This window comes from Mercurialis annua, linkage group LG5 (assembly GCF_937616625.2).
Source record: "Mercurialis annua linkage group LG5, ddMerAnnu1.2, whole genome shotgun sequence".
Classification (NCBI taxonomy): Eukaryota; Viridiplantae; Streptophyta; class Magnoliopsida; order Malpighiales; family Euphorbiaceae; genus Mercurialis; species Mercurialis annua.
The window spans coordinates 48,221,594-48,237,974 of NC_065574.1; the positions used below are offsets into that span (position 1 = coordinate 48,221,594).

Genomic DNA, 16,381 nt, shown 5'->3' on the forward strand with positions numbered 1-16,381 from the left:
CTAAAAATAAATATAAAATATATTATTATTATTATCAATTAGACTCTTTGTTTTATTTACTCACTGAATATAATCACTAGAAATTATAAAAATTTTAGTGTAATTTTTTATTCAAAATATTTTTATCAATTTGTCATAATTTTAAATATATTAACTCATTATGCCACTACAAAATATTGGCACTAGTGACAATGTTTTAATCACAATTTAAAATATAGGATCGGCCGGTCGAACCGGCTAAATTGGAAACCAGCCTGGTCTGAAAAATGTAAAAACACCGGATTTCCAGTTAAACCGGGTTGGACCGGATTAAACCAGTAGTTAAACCAGTATTTAAATTGGTAAACCGCTGGTCGAACCACACTACAAGAGAAATATGTCACTAAATACAGAAAATCCATCAATATATCTTTTAATTTTTTTAAATGTCACTCAACCGGTTAACCGGACAGTTGAACAGTGAACCGATGATCTTACCGGTTTAACCATCAGTTTGGTTTTTAGAATATTGATTCTAATCACTCTTGAAAATTTTATCAATAGAAACAAAATCCAAATGAAATATAAAGTTGAAAACTTAATAATAGAAGCTCAAATCCCATGAAATAGTATTGCTCTCTATAAATAACAAGTCACTCACTCACTTTTGAACTGTCATTTTGTCAATAAGCAAAAACATTTTCAAAATACCTTTTCAAGTTATCTCACTCTTCCATCAAAAAGCTAAGAGCTGGTTTGCTTCTTTTCATGCAATACAAAAAAACAAACCCACCATTGTTAAAGCTTCAAAGGTGGCATTGCTTTCTAAGACAATGACTAGTCAAAACAATTTGACAACCCTTTTATGCATTATATATTAGATAGCACAGATACTTCTTTCAATCGACGTGTCCCATTTTAAAAACATTTTGAACACTTAACGTTTCGGACACGGAACTTTATTTTTAATATAAAAACCTTAAAATAACACCATTTCGCCGTGTATATGTGTACCTTCCCGCTTCTCCGTGTGCATGCTACCTAGATTATACATATATACACATTAAAAGAGTATCCAGTCCTGCAAATTTCTTGCTATATATAGGTTTAATGTCTTCAACATTTATATGCTACATGTTAAAAAGACAAAAGAGTTTTTAGTTTCCTGAAAAAACACTAGGGTTTGGTTCAATTTTTGATGACATGAAATAAAACAAAAACATATTCTGTGAGTAGTCTTACTCTATATTGTAATGTATGGTTAATTTTATCTGTTGCTTTATAAGCAGAGTTTATTCTGTTAGAATTTAATGCATTTTGGATTTTTCTGTTATGTATTGTATTTTTCTTTGGCATAATCTAATGTTGAATATTTGGTGTCTGCATTTAATGATGTTGCAGTGAATTTTCTATTGTGAAGACAACACTATGTTTGGAGGTGCAATTTTGAGGACTTTTAGCTTTACCGAAGCAGCAAAATCTTCAATGCATAAGCGTTCTACTAGGTAATGTTTTTGATTTTCTTGCTTCTTAAAATTTTCTGTATTAGTATGTTACATGCTATGATATATGGTCTCTAAATATAGGTGTTAAATAGTACGCTATGTTGCGCGGAAATTTGTCGAATCCTACGCGTTTTATTTCCGAATTTGAGACTCTGAAACTCTATATTCATAACCTATTGTTGTAAAAAATATTGTAATTCTGGTGATGTATTTTAATCATAATGCTAATTCTGGTGCACTTTCCTGTCCAAACTTCTTTAGCATTTTTTTTTGTTACTAGCTGTTTGATGATTTGCCTGTGTGGTCTTTTCTAACTTGTGTTTTTGCAAGAAGTTTAGCACCATAAATTAGGTTGTGCATAAAATTAGAACCTCAACTTGTTGTTATCACAGAGTATATATGAGAATAGTTTGATCCCTTATTAATGTTCAGTATGTGACCGTTGATCTATTCGTTTTGTTGACAGTGATCTAATTCAGAAAAATAGTGAAAATTACAAACCAAATAGCATCTTTGAAGGTTCTCATCCCCCAAAACTGGTAAGAATTCAATACTTTCCTTAAAATTTACTAACTAATGTCATTTGTGTAGTTCAACAGTTAGATCAATGATTAAGAACTGTTCTGTTCTATTTATTCATTAATTAGCTATTTTCATAGGAGAAAATGGCAGAAGAGGACTATGTTAAAACCAAGAAGGCACATTCTTCCAACATAGAAGCTCAAGAATCTCATAGCGATGAAGTGAGTGTCTCACATGTGCTTACCGTTGAATCCTCATTTGATCTGCAAAATATATGAGCACTGACTAACCTGATTTTACCTTGGCAGTCTTAGAAATCTGATTCGGGATTATATCTTTTTCTAGCTTGAGTATTACCTTTGGAAGAAAAATAAAACTATGATATAGTTGTTTGTTCTTTAAGTAACTGAAATTCATGGTCATTCAATAAATAAATTCAGATTAGACATCAAAATATTCTGACAGAAAAGAAAGCAAGAATGAAAGCCCTGCCAAATAGTATTTCTTGTTGTATTCATAATCTGTCTGACCAAAAAGGCAGACGACTTGGAGAATGGTTATGCATTCACATTATGATGATGTCAACGACTTTATTGATTACAATCTTTTAGTTTCTTACAACTTGTTTCATTTAATGATGCAGATTTTAGCACTCCAGGGCAGATTACGGAATCAGATCGCGATGCGCAAAACATTGGAGAAGGCAATGAACAATAACGATTTCTCCAATGATACTAAGACCGATAAGTCAATTCCCAAGGTAATTTACAATTGAAGATGAAAATGCAAACTACAATTATATTCGGTATATCTGATCTAGATAGTTGTCTTTGTGTTGTAGCTCTTCCTCTTTGGCATTTTATAGCTTTTGTAAGTTGACTTGAACTTCTGATGAAACTCAGGTTGCCAAGGAACTGATAAAGGATATTGCAGTGTTAGAGCTGGAAGTTGCGCATTTGGAAAAATATCTTCTCTCATTGTATAGAAAAACTTATGATCAGAAAATGTCATCTCGATCTAACATAGATGAGAGAAGCAAAATGATATCAAGCATGCAAAATAGGGTGTTTCAAGAAGCATCTGCAGGGCAAGATAACATGATAAGTAAACACAGTTCAATTAGTCAGTCGAGCCATATTGCTGGTCAGCCGCAAAATGATAGAGGAGATCAACCTAAGCAATTCAATGGAAATTGGGGGCCAGAAAACATGTTAGATTCTACTATCCACCAATGTCACTCCTCGACATCTCAGCGTTCAGTTGGACCATTTCTTCCTATGAACTCTATGGCTAGTGCTGTAGATACGGGCCATTCCCTTCCATTGTCAATGCTGGAGGTAACATTATCAAACTGAGAGTTTTATAGAAACCATAATTATGTTGTTTGTTGTTTTATTAACATTCAGCAAATCAAGTATAACTGTGTATGTTGTTTGCTCAGAAAGCTCAGACTAATCATTCAACAGTCAGTCTGGCGGATCATCTTGGAAACTCTATTCATGACTATACCGTAGAGACGCCAAATTCGCTCTCAGAGGAGATGATCAGGTGCATCTCATCCATTTATTTTGAATTAGCAGATCCACCATTGGTAGATAATCCCGACTTTCCTCCCTCTCCTGCGTCAATCTCTTCATCACCGATTGAGTTTCCTGCATACGCCCGGACTGATATGTGGAGCCCTCAGCATGTGAGTTTTTCATCGTATTGTTCATCTCCAGACAATCCTTTCCGCAATGGTCATTCCAAGGAGTTTGGTGGACCATACTGCAGAATGACAAAGGTGGAACGGCTTTGTAGCGACAATCAGAAGTTAAAAGATATACAGACCAAGTTACAAGATTTTAGGTGAGCTAGCCTTGTCAAAATAGAAAATGTGCTTGAAATGTCCTATACCTGTATTTCGTTTCCTGATTCTTAAATTGATATACACATGCATGACTGAATTTTGCAGTTACTAATATTAAAATAATAAATAATTCGGTAGGTTGCTAGTCACCCAATTGGAAGATGTTGATCCGAGAAAGTTGAGACGCGAGGAGAAGTTAGCATTTTGGATCAATGTACACAATGCACTAATTATGCATGTAAGGATCAATCAACTTCTCATTACATACTGAACTGCTATCTAGTTCTATGTTGTGGTTTGAATTTCAGCTTCTGAACTAATACAAATCACTTGCATTTGCTGTCGTTATAGGCATATTTGGCATATGGGATTCCAAGAAACAATGTGAAAAGAATGTCTTTAGTGCTTAAGGTGAGTAAAGATTTTCTGATTTATTTCAAAGAAAAAGTTTATGAGTGTGATACGATGTTTATGATATTTTTCTGTTTCAGGCAGCTTATATTGTGGGAGGTCGCAACGTTAACATAGAAATGATTCAGAATTTAATCCTGGGATGTCGATTGCCTCGACCTGGACAAGTAATTTTTGCTGCTAAATCACCTCACATTCCTACTAATTAATTACTTAACAGAATGCAGTTTCCTATTCAGCAATAGTTTGAGCTGATTTTGTATATATGTGATTGTAGTGGCTGCACAAGTTGTTTCCTATAAAGACAAAATTCAGAGTTGGAGATCCAAGGAAAGCCTATTCTATGGATTACTCTGAACCTCGCTTACATTTTGCGCTTTCTGCAGGAAGCTCTTCTGATCCCGCGGTATATATTTTGAGCATTTAATTCCTTTCCCCAAGCAAAATAGTTCTTCTAACTTTACCTAGCTGAACCAAGATTTAACTGATTGTATGTGTTTAGGTCCGAGTATACACTCCGAATAGTGTATTTGAGGATCTCGAAGGTGCAAAAGAAGAGTATATTCAATCAACACTATTTTTACACAAAGATAAGAAGCTTCATCTACCAAAGCTTGTGGAATCGTTTGCGAAAGACTCGGATCTTTGCTCTGCTGGTTTAGTGGACATGATAGAGCATTTACTGCCTAATTCCTGGAGGAAAAGCATTCAGCAATGTCAACACAGAAAATCCAGCAAGTCTCTAGAGTGGACTCCTCATAACTTCAGTTTCCGGTATCTGTTTTCGAAAGATTTAGCCTGGTAGTATTGAGATTGTTTTATTTGTTAGTTCTGGTTGCAGGATAATGTGGACTGACAGAAGAATCATAGGATGATGATCAAACAGGCTGAAAAATCATTGAAAATAATTCAATCAAAGTGTTGATGGGATTTGCTTGTTTGATCATCATTCATAGAACAGCATAAATTGTTGCTTGTGATTCTGTTGTCATTCTAAATTTTCTTGCATAAAGTTTTCATGTAAATATAATTAGAATTGTTGTGTAAAAGTATCATTTTGATATGAACATCTCTCACTAGTGTTTGATGTTTTTCTAAATGGGAAGTTTCTTAGAAATGTTTGCTCTCTGTGTGAGTGATGTTTGACATCTGCTTCTGCTGTTTCTTTCTGGGCTCAGCCTCATCTTTCGGTTCGATCTGAACCAGTTGGTTTGGTTGATTTTTTTTTTCAGTTCAGAATGGTTTTGTTGGTTCTATTTTGAACTAAAAATGAAGTGAATCTGTGTCTCAATCAAACCAAAGTAAACTTGCTAATTGGTTCAATTATTTGGTTTGGTCCGGTATTGCACAACCCTGAATGTTATTGTTTGATCCAAATTTATCCACCATTCAACCAATAATCTAATCATCTACTTAAAGGATTTGATCAGCTGATAATGAATGAAAATTAGTGACTTCAATGGAAAAGATTAGTGAAAAATCCTTTTTCTTTTATATTAGTGCAATTTTCTTTTTGAAGTAGTGTAAAAAGTAAAACTATCAATATGATCCTAAATATTATTAATGATATAAAAAAACCCTAATTATACACATCTATCATTCATTTTAGCACACATAAATAATCAATTATGAGAAAAGGACAAAATTTAGCCTTCTAATACTCTCACCAACCTGCTTTCTCCTTTTTCTGACTTAATGCAAAGAGACAAAACTAGAAATCACAAACCTTAAAACACAATCTTATCATCTTAATCCAGTTCACAAAAAATCTCACAATAATAATAATATATCAAAAAACTAAAAGAATTAATAAAACTTTAATACATTAAAAAAGGTCAAATGTGTCAATCAAACAGAAAGTCTATCTCAACCACATATCTCATTTTTTAGCAAACAAAATCAAACATGTACAATTCCTTTTTCCTTTTTGTAATTTTTAGGGTTTTGAAAGTAAAGAGGGTAAATTTCATTAAAAATTATTTTAGGTCACTACATTTGCCAAAAACAACAAAAGAGAATCAAAATCTATCTATTAACAATGCACCACAATCACTTATATACAATATAAAAAGCCCAACCTCAAAAGCTTGGTATTTTGGCGCTTCTTGTTTTAACACACTATACAAACAAAACCCAATTCTCTTAGAGTCACCATTAATCCCAAAGATCACACCTTTTCAATGTTTTCATCAAAACCCACATAGAAAATTGAGGGAAAAAAGCACCAAATCAACCATGGAAGAAGAGGGTGTGGAGGTGGTATTGGCTAGAGCCATTGAATTGAGATTAAAGATCAGTAATTGTATTCACAACAGCAACAAGAATGTCAATGGCAATTCTGGTTATGTTATTGAGGAAAAGGAGGAGGGTTTTGAAAAAGACGGTGTCAAGGAAAAGAAGCCTAATTTGCAAAACCCTAAATCTGAAGGAGCAGAGGAACAGGATGATGATTTAGAGGCTGAGAGGCTTTTGCACATCTCTGATGCTCTTGAATGCCTTGAACATCAGCTCTCAAATTTACAGGTTTTTTTCTCTTTTTCATATCTTATCTTTTAAAAGTTTATTATTGTAATTATACTTTGGAATGTGATGATTTAGGATTTGTTTTTTTCTTGTAATTTATGTTTTGGTGACATAATTTATGGAAGAATTGGGTAGAAATGTATGAGACCTGGTTTGTTTGCTTGATTGTGTTGATTATCTTGGTTAATAGCTTAAAAGATGCACAACCATCAAAGAGAGTGGTTTACTGTTCTTGGTCTATGCTTTGGAGTCTACTAGTTTGAAGAATGTTCTCATACGTTATTCTTCACTCACATCCATATCCAATTCGTAAGTTGAGTCCGTGCGTGCTTGTGTGCATGGAAGTTGGCGGTTACAATATGCTCTCTCAACTACTTCTGAGTGCAGACTTTTATCCTTGAGTTTTGGTATTCTCTTAGTACCTTTATGGAAGCAAAAGTCAGTAACATTCTATCTCTTATAGTTGATGGTTGAGATTAGTCTTTCTCTTGACTTAATGCAATGAGGATCTTTTTATATTTGAATTGTTGAACTGTTTCGCTGTCCATTCTATCTCCTAGTCCCGTTATTCCTCAGTGCTTGAGATTAATCCTTCTCTTGACTTATGCAATGGACTTTTATATTTGAATTGATGAAACTGATTTGCTCTCCAATCTGCTGTAATTGAGCAACATTCTAAAATGATGAAACATAAGGATAATTTCCAATATGTGATCATGTGAACGTGGAATAATTCGCCCCAGATGCATTCCTGGTCTCACAAAATATAACCAATAATATTCCCATTATTCCTTTTCAAAGAAAATGATAAGATATACTCGGAAAGATGGATCTCTTTAAAGCCACGGGGTAGTTTTTGTAAGATAGTTCTCTTTCAAGGCACGGAGTAATTCACAATATTTAGCCGCCAAAACAAAAGGATAGTTTAAATACTATTTGATTACCAGTTCATGAAGATAGTGTCATTCTGCTGTATTTTGTCAAGACCTTATTGAAACGTGCTCTATGTTCTCATCATCTTCATGCTCTTATTACTGAAGAGGGCTTATTATTAAATATAGTTTTGGTTCTTGCTAATATGGACGATGACACCTATTGACAGATTCAAACTTCTGAACTTTAGAAATGTGTCAAGTGTTGACGTGTTATAATTATCTGTATGGCCTTACTTGTTTATGTCAATTGTTTTATGTTGCTGTGAACCGGATCAATGATTTTTTTGTCATATGGAGTAGGTACGTATGATCTGCTAAATGTGTTTATTGTTTCTCTTTCTGTGAGAGTAATGAAGGTGGTCTTTTGTTTATTGATCTGTTAATGGTTGAGATATGCTCATGTTCTCTTGAATGGCACAAGTTTCTCACTCAGGAGTGAGGTCAGTAAGTTGTCAAATATTGCTATGTTTATTCCCACTAACTTGCATGTGTACCCGCTTTACTTCCCCTTCATCTCTGGTTGTGCTTCTCTACTTGTTTCTTATTCTACTGTGGGGCAGAGATGATGTACAAACTGATAGACTGCTATGTAGCACGGAAATGAAAATGCTGAAATGGGAAATACCGAAACAGGAAATAGCAAAATATCATTTTTTTATAAGAACTGATTATAATTATCTCTTTTGGAATTTCAGAAGTATTTTGTTTCTGAAATATAAGACTGGAGAAGTTTCCTTGTAATACAGGATAACTGACTGTGCTGGCTGTCTAACTGCATATCGGTAGTTTCTTTTTATTGTCTATGCAAGAGTTGAGCTATTACAAATATGAAATTTAAAATTAGATGTTGTTTCTCCTTTTTATATAACAAATGCACATCAGATGTTACAAACTACCTTTTAAATGTCATGCATAATGGTTCAGAAGTCTTAAAATGTTTCCTCTTAATATGACCAGGCTTTACAGCAACAGCAACGTTATGAGAGAGAAGTTGCCCTCAGCGAGATTGAACATAGCCGCAAGATGTTATTGGACAAGTTGAAGGAGTACAAAGGGAAAGACTTTGGAGTAATACAAGAAGCTTCTGCATTTGCTGGTGAAACAGTGGAGCATAACAATGATCTTTTGCTTCCACCTTATCCAACCCGTCCTCCACAATCCCTAGTTGCTGACAAACGTCATCTGCCATACCCTTCTACACGTAAGCCTGTGTGGAATGGTGGTGAAGCGAAGAAGAATCTGAATGGGTCAGATAAGAATGAGGGAAATGCCATGCCCAAAAGCTCAAGCAAAGGACTGGGACATGTTATTGGTATGGCAGCTAAGACGATGATCACTGTTCTTGGTGTCATATCTGTGATAAGCTTGTCTGGTTTTGGACCTAAACTTGGCAATAGAAGCATACCATTTAAGATGATGAGCTTGTTTCAGCAACCGGCAAATGAAGAAAAGAGAAACAGAGAATGTCCTCCTGGGAGAATACCCATATTACAAGACGGGGAAGCTCGGTGTGTTGTGAAAGAGAGAGTTGCTATTCCTTTCGAATCAGTGTTTTCAAAGCCAGATGTAAATTATGGTACTGGTTAATTTTGTATTCAACGTCCATCTTCTTTCTAGAGCTTTTTTTTTTATCATTTTTGGTACATTCATAATCTATTTTTGTATATTTTATCGAAGATTCTAATTAAAAATGGCTTACGGTTTTTGTGACGAGTCTAAATCGTTGCATGTTCAAGGGTCCTTATTTCCCATGAAAAATTCTGATGTGTATACTCTCATGTATTAGAATATGTATGCTCCTACTCCTGCAATGTCTGAGCCTCTGAGGATCAGTTCATGCACCGAGTTAGCCCTTTGTCAATATAGAATTGTTTGCCAACGCATGGTTTATATTATCTCATGTGTTCGGATAGAAGCTCAAATTGTAGCAGTCTATGTTACACAACTTTGTATGAGTTCTGTATTTTTTTGATTCAGTATTTTTTCATATTAGTGCTATTGTTTTAGTGCCATATAGATATCGATCAATTCCCCTGTTTCTATCCTTGTTCAGGAGTAAGTACAGGTATGGCAAAGGCCTGACGGCACTGAAGTAAATGTTGTCCTTAATACATGCACCAAAGTAATTAATAATAATTAAAAGAAAAGCATCAATAGTTTAATAAAATATGTCAAGTTAAGTTGGCTCCATCACACCTTCAAAGGTTACTTTTAAAATCTGTCTTATATAAATTGAACTCAATTGGTAAAGTTAGTGTATAAATTATATGTGTTACTGCTATAGTCTTCAACATTACATGCAATGAATCTCCTGAAGAACACCACTCTTGCTTCTTCAATACTTGTCTCTGATGGTCAGTACCTATTCCCTTTATTTTTCTTTGTATTTTGGTTTGTACGTGCAATGATTCCTTTATAGATCCTTGTATTTTTCTGAGAAAAATTAGCAATTTTGCAGCTGCAGGGATCAAGAAATATAGCACAAGAAATGTTTCTAACAAGAAATCTGTGCAGTTTTCATGGGTTAGGGGAGATGGATCAGAGCTTGTTTGCAGAAACCCCAAAACTTCCACAAGTAAATCTTTTTCTTCTTGTTTTTCTAAATCTTGAATTTTTTATGTTGTGATTTGTTGTGCATGGTGAAGTTGTGGAGAGGAGTGGAAGACTGAAAGTGAGAGCACTAACAGAAAAGCAGGAAGCTCTGGTTGTCAAATCATGGAGTTTAATGAAGAAAAATGCTGGTGAATTGAGTCTAAAATTCTTCTTAAAGTAAACCACTCTCTCATATTATAACCTTTTATCAACTTGGTGGTATTTCAACTGCTATTTATAGGATTTTTGTCTTATTTTTTTGTGTTGATTTTGCAGAATCTTTGAGATTGCACCATCTGCAAAGAAGCTATTTCCATTTCTGAAAGACTCTGATATTCCTCTGGAGCAAAACCCTAAGCTTAAACCTCACGCCTTGACTGTTTTCGTTATGGTCAGTAAACTTTATATCGGTTTTATATACGGATGTCTTTATCACTCGTAACGGAATCAAATTCGTTTACTGGTATCAATTTCGGTTTCGGTAAAGTGAAACTGAGAATTACTAATTTCATGCAGACATGTGAATCAGCAGTGCAACTCAGGAAGGCTGGTAAAGTGACCGTAAAAGAGTCGAGTCTGAAGGATCTAGGAGCTACTCATCTTAAATATGGGGTTGTTGATGAACATTTTGAGGTACAAATTTTGGATTTTGCATTAAAATTCTTAAACTTTTGTTACCATCTTGTATGTTCTGATGGTTTATGTGCAGGTGACTAAGTTTGCATTGCTTGAAACCATAAAAGAAGCAGTACCAGAACTATGGTCACCTGAAATGAAGGATGCATGGTCAGAAGCTTATGATCAGTTGGCTGCTGCTATCAAAAATGAAATGAACCCCAGTTCCTAGAAAAATAAAGTAGACCGAAATAAAAGTTTTAATCCGAAGCTGTGATTGTTTAATTTCCATGCAATGTATGTGTAATAGACTAATAGTAGTATAGTGTAGTTTCTAATAATAAATTAGTACCGTATTTGACATCTTTTGTTCTGCATCAGCTTTGTATGCAATTCATTGAATGTGAAAATAGCTCGAATCCGGCATTTTCAGTCGGAAGTATGTTCTACGAAAACAGGAAAACTGATACCGGAAATGGAAAGCCGCAAAAATAATAGTTTTAATAAAAATAAAGTCTTAGAATATTAGAAGCGTGTTCCAAAATAAAATTGAAATGTTAAAACAAAAGTATTGATAAATTTCCGTGCAATATAGGTTCAAAGTTGATTTGATCGAACAACTGCAGATGCAAATTAGTAAGAACTTCCAATTGGCAAATTATCATAATTTTACTTTTATCTTTGAGATGAGAATTATTTTAGTTGATAAATTTACGTCGTATTATTAAATAATTTTGATTTGATCAATAAAATTTAATTATATAGAAAAAAATTAAAATCGAGTTGAGTAGTCCATATCAAGATGGAATTATATAAAAATTTAGATACCATTTGCAGGTTGTACTTTTATACAAAATTTAATTTATAATAATAGCCTAGTTTCAACATTTCGTGGCAATTTTAGTCAATGTTTTTCAATCAATCTAAGTTTCTCAATCTTTAATCTTAATACAATACCTATTAGTTTTATTTGCCTTTTCCGGTCATATTTAGCTTCAAATTCTTTATTTTTTACTTCCACCATCGAAAAAGTTAGGAAATGTATAATTAGATTTTAACGTTGTTTTTTTTATATTAGATGTTACATTTTAAAATTCTAAAATATATTTTTTGCTATTTACGGAGTTAATTTTTAAATTAAATTAAAAATTAAAATAATTAAATTGATTACAAAAAATTGGCTAAAATTGCAATAAAATGTTGAAATTAGGCTATTCTTACTAAAATTAATTTTTTTTGAATAAAATTGCAACAACCCGCAAAAGTTTAAATTTATTTCACTATTAGACCAAGAAAATAATGTTTTTATGATGTGTTAACGTTGTGTTTGAGTTTGTAACCTATTAGACCAAAAAAATAATGCTTTTTATTTCGCTATTACAAACGAAAGATTTTTGAATTTATTTCTCTATTAAACGGGTTAATATGTGTTGTGTTTGAGTTTGATATAAGGATTGTGTCAGAATTGGAAAAATCTGTCTATTTTTAATTTGATATAAGGCACGGTGACACAAATTTCCAGCATGAATTGAACCTAATTGCACAATAATCAATTCTATCATAAAATGTGTATATAAAAGTATAATATTTAACTGACTTAGGCTATCGATAGATTACTTTAAAATTTGAGCATGTCATTTAATTGATTGATCAAGAAACTGATGCAACTCAATTGATGGCAAGGACTTATTTATATCATTGTTTAAGACTATAGGGGCTCAAATGCACCGCTAAATACAATAAGGACTCAAAAATTCTTCAGTAATAGATACAAAGACTTATCTGCATCTTCTACCTTTATTTGTTTATCTTTATCTTTACACAATTAAAGTATGCCCTATGGCACGGGTGCTTAGTATTTGTACATTAATTTAAAATTGAATGACGAAAGCCAAATTGAATTTGTTTAACTTGAGTACTGATGGGGCCATATACATATATTTTGTTGGTTTAAATGCTTCAAAAAATCATAAAACATTGCGTGTTCTTGATATTTAATACTAACGTTTAATTTTGACATAAAAATATGTAAAGTATCAAATTTTTGGAATACTAATATCGGCACCGTTTTCGACATAAAACGGCACCATTTTCGACTTAAAACGACACCGTTTTTCAAAAAAAATGCAAACATGGTCTTATTTGCAAATATTTGATACTTTATATACTTTTTGCCAAAATTAAAAATTCGTGTTAAATACCAAAAACGTACGACGTAATTTTTGGTGTATTTAAACCTATTTTATTTTTAAGGGTCAATGCTGGTTTATTAGCCAAAATAATATCCAACCTTTGCACCTTATATCAAAATGGTACCCAGCCTTTAATTTGTATTAAAATGGTACCCAACCTTCTAACATTTGTATCAAAATGGTTTTTTAAATAATTTCCGGTCACTTTTAATGACGTGGCAACCGGAAACTAATTTTTTATATTTTTGCCACATACCATGACAAATAAGATTTCATATAATTTAAAAAATTAAAACGAACTCTTATTTTACATCAATAAAAAAATTATTTTTCCGGTTTCCACGTCATCAAAAGTGGCTGGAAAATGTTAAAAAAACCATTTTGAAACAAATGTTAGAACGTTGGGTATCATTTTCATACAAATTAAAAGTTAGGTACCATTTTAATACAAATTAAAAGTTGGGTACTATTTTAATACAAGGTGCGAAGGTTGAGTACCATTTTGGCTAATGACCCGGTCAATGCTATATTTATTCAAAATTCAAGTTGGATAGCCAAAAACCAGCTGCTATACTATGAACAAACATTTACAAGCTGCCGAGCACCAGGTTTTGGCTCTAATATGACCGGAGCAAAGTCGTAAACACCTACTCCAAATTGCTATCCATGGCTGCGACAAGTTAACCTCTACTGCTTATATAAATGCCGACTCGTATCGAACCGTTACTATTAAAATCTAAATCATCTTATAGTTAAATTAAAAACCAGAGGGTAGCTATATAGCTATGAGTAATAGTAGCTTGGAATGCAAGGTATTCACTGAAGAGCAAGAAGCTCTGGTGGTTGAGTCATGGAAGATTATGAAGAAGAATTCTGCTGATTTGGGCCTTAAATTCTTCTTGAAGTAATTATGTTTTTATGCCAATTAGTTATTATATTTAAGTTTTTTAAATTTAGCTTTTGATCATTTGAGTTTTTAATAAAATTTCAGGATATTTGAGATTGCACCATCAGCAAAAAAGTTGTTCCCGTTCTTGAAGGATTCGGATGTTCCTGTTGAGCAGAATCCAAAGCTCAAGCCCCATGCCATGTCTGTTTTTATCATGGTAATTCTCTGGATAACTCATAACTCGTGGTCGGTGACGGAACTAAAAAAATGATTGGTGACCGGAAAAGAAAAAGTAATAACTAAATAAAGGGATAAATAATTTAGAAAGAGATAGAAAAACATCTAAAAATATATATAGTGAGGGACTTATCTGGTTCGAATAGAGATTAATTTAAATGTAAAAGACTTACAAGTATTATTATATTTGAAATCCGTCCAAAACACCTAATGTAATCTATACATAAAAAAATGGTCTATTAATCCATCGCTTTAATTCGGCCTTCCCCAAATTAATTTTGGGTATATATTATGCTCCGCCAATTTGTGACGATATAATTTTGAAGGTATATAATTTAAGGTTATATTTGTCAATATTGCAGACTTGTGAATCAGCAGTCCAATTAAGAAAAGCCGGGAAAGTGACGGTGAGAGAATCCAGCTTAAAAAAATTGGGAGCCATCCACTTTAAGTATGGTGTTGTTGATGAACATTTTGAGGTATGCCGTCACCACAAACCGTCAAAATACTACTCATTCTATTATGTTTTATAAAAAGGTCTAATAATGTATTTTTTGTCTTTCTTGCCAAGAATATAATCAAATTTTTTAATTTTAATAATCTTAAAAATTTATATATACTTTTTTTTCTGCTTTTTTTATGTTTTACATTTGTGATTTCTAATAATTACATTTTTAATTCATCATGTCAAATACTACTTAGCAATTTTTGAAGTTCCAAAAAATATGAATTGGTGGATTGATGTTGCATAGGTAACAAAATTTGCATTATTGGAGACCATAAAAGAAGCTGTGGCAGAAATATGGTCACCAAATATGAAGAAAGCATGGGGTGAAGCTTATGATCAGTTGGTTGCTGCTATTGTGTCAGAAATGAAGGCCACTTCTTAGATTTTTTTTTTGGTATGAATTGTGTGCATATGTATGCCAACTGCCTAGTGATTGTAATAAGTATTTTAATTAGGCTAAACTCGTTCTACAATCTTTAAGTAAGACTATTGAAATTTATCTTATTTATCCTTAATAAGCATTTTATATTTAAGTATTTTTTATCTATTTATTTTGTACATGTATAGACCTTTTAGGCATTAAACTAAAACGGCAACATTTTCTTGGATCCATGGAAAGACCATAAATATACAAAATCAATAGTTAAAAGACTACTTAAATAGTATAAAATATTTATGAAAAAATAAAGTGGAATAGATAATAGTATATGGACTTTAAGATATGAGTTTAGTCTTTCATTTATGCATCGTAAAAATAACAAATTAACAATAAGGACTTCGTAATTTTATTTGTACAAGAGCAGGAGCATTAACTAATTATATTAGTTTTAAATAAATTTATTGTGAAACTAAGTTGAAGGATAAAATTGCACCAATTAAACCTTTTATTTTACACGGTTTACATAAATGTTTGACATGATTAATAAAAACTTGAGATATTAGTAGAATAAATCTCAACATTTTTTGTTAATAACAATTGAATTATAACGTTTAAAATGTTACAAAACAAATTCCAACCTTTTCTTTTTCTGTAATTTGTAGCCCAATTTTAATTTTTGGAAAAATTTTGAGGCTGAAATCGGAGGAAAGACAAGTTTAAAAAAGAAGAACGGTTTTGAAATATTTGATGTTAGGTATTTACGTTAGAAGACGACACAATTTTGTTCAAAATCAATCGGTTTTGTTTTGATAAAAAACGACACAATTTCTTTAAATAAAAATTCAACGTAAGGGTTACGTTTAGAAGACTTGCCAAGTTGTCCATGACCTAGCAATTCGGCATATCACGTTCACAAAAAAATGGTCAGAAATTAAAATTAGGGCTACAAAATGAAAAATAGGGGAATGTTGGGATTTGTTTTGTGGCATTTTAAACATTAAGATTAAATTGCTACTAACATAAAACATTGAGTTTTATTTTGCCAATATTTCTAAAACTTTAGTGTAAAATAATGGCCAAAATGGTATTAAAAAGTGAAACCTTTTGACATTTTAAAATGATCAAATGACCAAAACAGGTCAAACTTTTCATTAAAGTTCCACAAAAGTCCAAACTTTTTAATTTTATCCAATTTATCCTGAAACACATAATTTCGTTTCAATAATTTCCAATTATGTAATTTTT

General features: G+C 32.5%; 4 protein-coding genes across 4 annotated transcripts; all 4 read left to right on the forward strand.

Annotated features, from left to right (window-relative positions):
• Positions 1–1,068: 1,068 nt before the first annotated feature.
• Positions 1,069–5,383, forward strand: LOC126683493 (uncharacterized). Its single transcript, XM_050379404.2, has 12 exons — positions 1,069–1,207; positions 1,381–1,484; positions 1,951–2,023; positions 2,144–2,227; positions 2,650–2,766; positions 2,909–3,343; positions 3,448–3,854; positions 3,994–4,093; positions 4,207–4,266; positions 4,347–4,433; positions 4,544–4,672; positions 4,769–5,383. The coding sequence occupies exons 2-12, from the start codon at positions 1,408–1,410 to the stop codon at positions 5,069–5,071; spliced, it is 1,872 nt and encodes a 623-aa protein (XP_050235361.1). The 5' UTR covers positions 1,069–1,207; positions 1,381–1,407; the 3' UTR covers positions 5,072–5,383.
• An 878-nt stretch (positions 5,384–6,261) lies between these two features.
• LOC130015574 (plastid division protein PDV2) lies at positions 6,262–9,437 on the forward strand. The gene is made up of 2 exons (XM_056105958.1): positions 6,262–6,789; positions 8,682–9,437. Exons 1-2 carry the CDS (start codon positions 6,502–6,504, stop codon positions 9,309–9,311), a joined length of 918 nt encoding a protein of 305 aa, XP_055961933.1. The 5' UTR covers positions 6,262–6,501; the 3' UTR covers positions 9,312–9,437.
• A 532-nt stretch (positions 9,438–9,969) lies between these two features.
• Positions 9,970–11,294, forward strand: LOC126682768 (hemoglobin-2-like). The gene is made up of 6 exons (XM_050378526.2): positions 9,970–10,078; positions 10,183–10,299; positions 10,370–10,493; positions 10,593–10,707; positions 10,833–10,949; positions 11,026–11,294. Exons 1-6 carry the CDS (start codon positions 10,027–10,029, stop codon positions 11,161–11,163), a joined length of 663 nt encoding a protein of 220 aa, XP_050234483.1. The 5' UTR covers positions 9,970–10,026; the 3' UTR covers positions 11,164–11,294.
• Positions 11,295–13,853: 2,559 nt separating this feature from the next.
• LOC126682753 (non-symbiotic hemoglobin 1) lies at positions 13,854–15,265 on the forward strand. The gene is made up of 4 exons (XM_050378503.1): positions 13,854–14,027; positions 14,115–14,229; positions 14,612–14,728; positions 15,002–15,265. The coding sequence occupies exons 1-4, from the start codon at positions 13,909–13,911 to the stop codon at positions 15,137–15,139; spliced, it is 489 nt and encodes a 162-aa protein (XP_050234460.1). The 5' UTR covers positions 13,854–13,908; the 3' UTR covers positions 15,140–15,265.
• Positions 15,266–16,381: the final 1,116 nt, after the last annotated feature.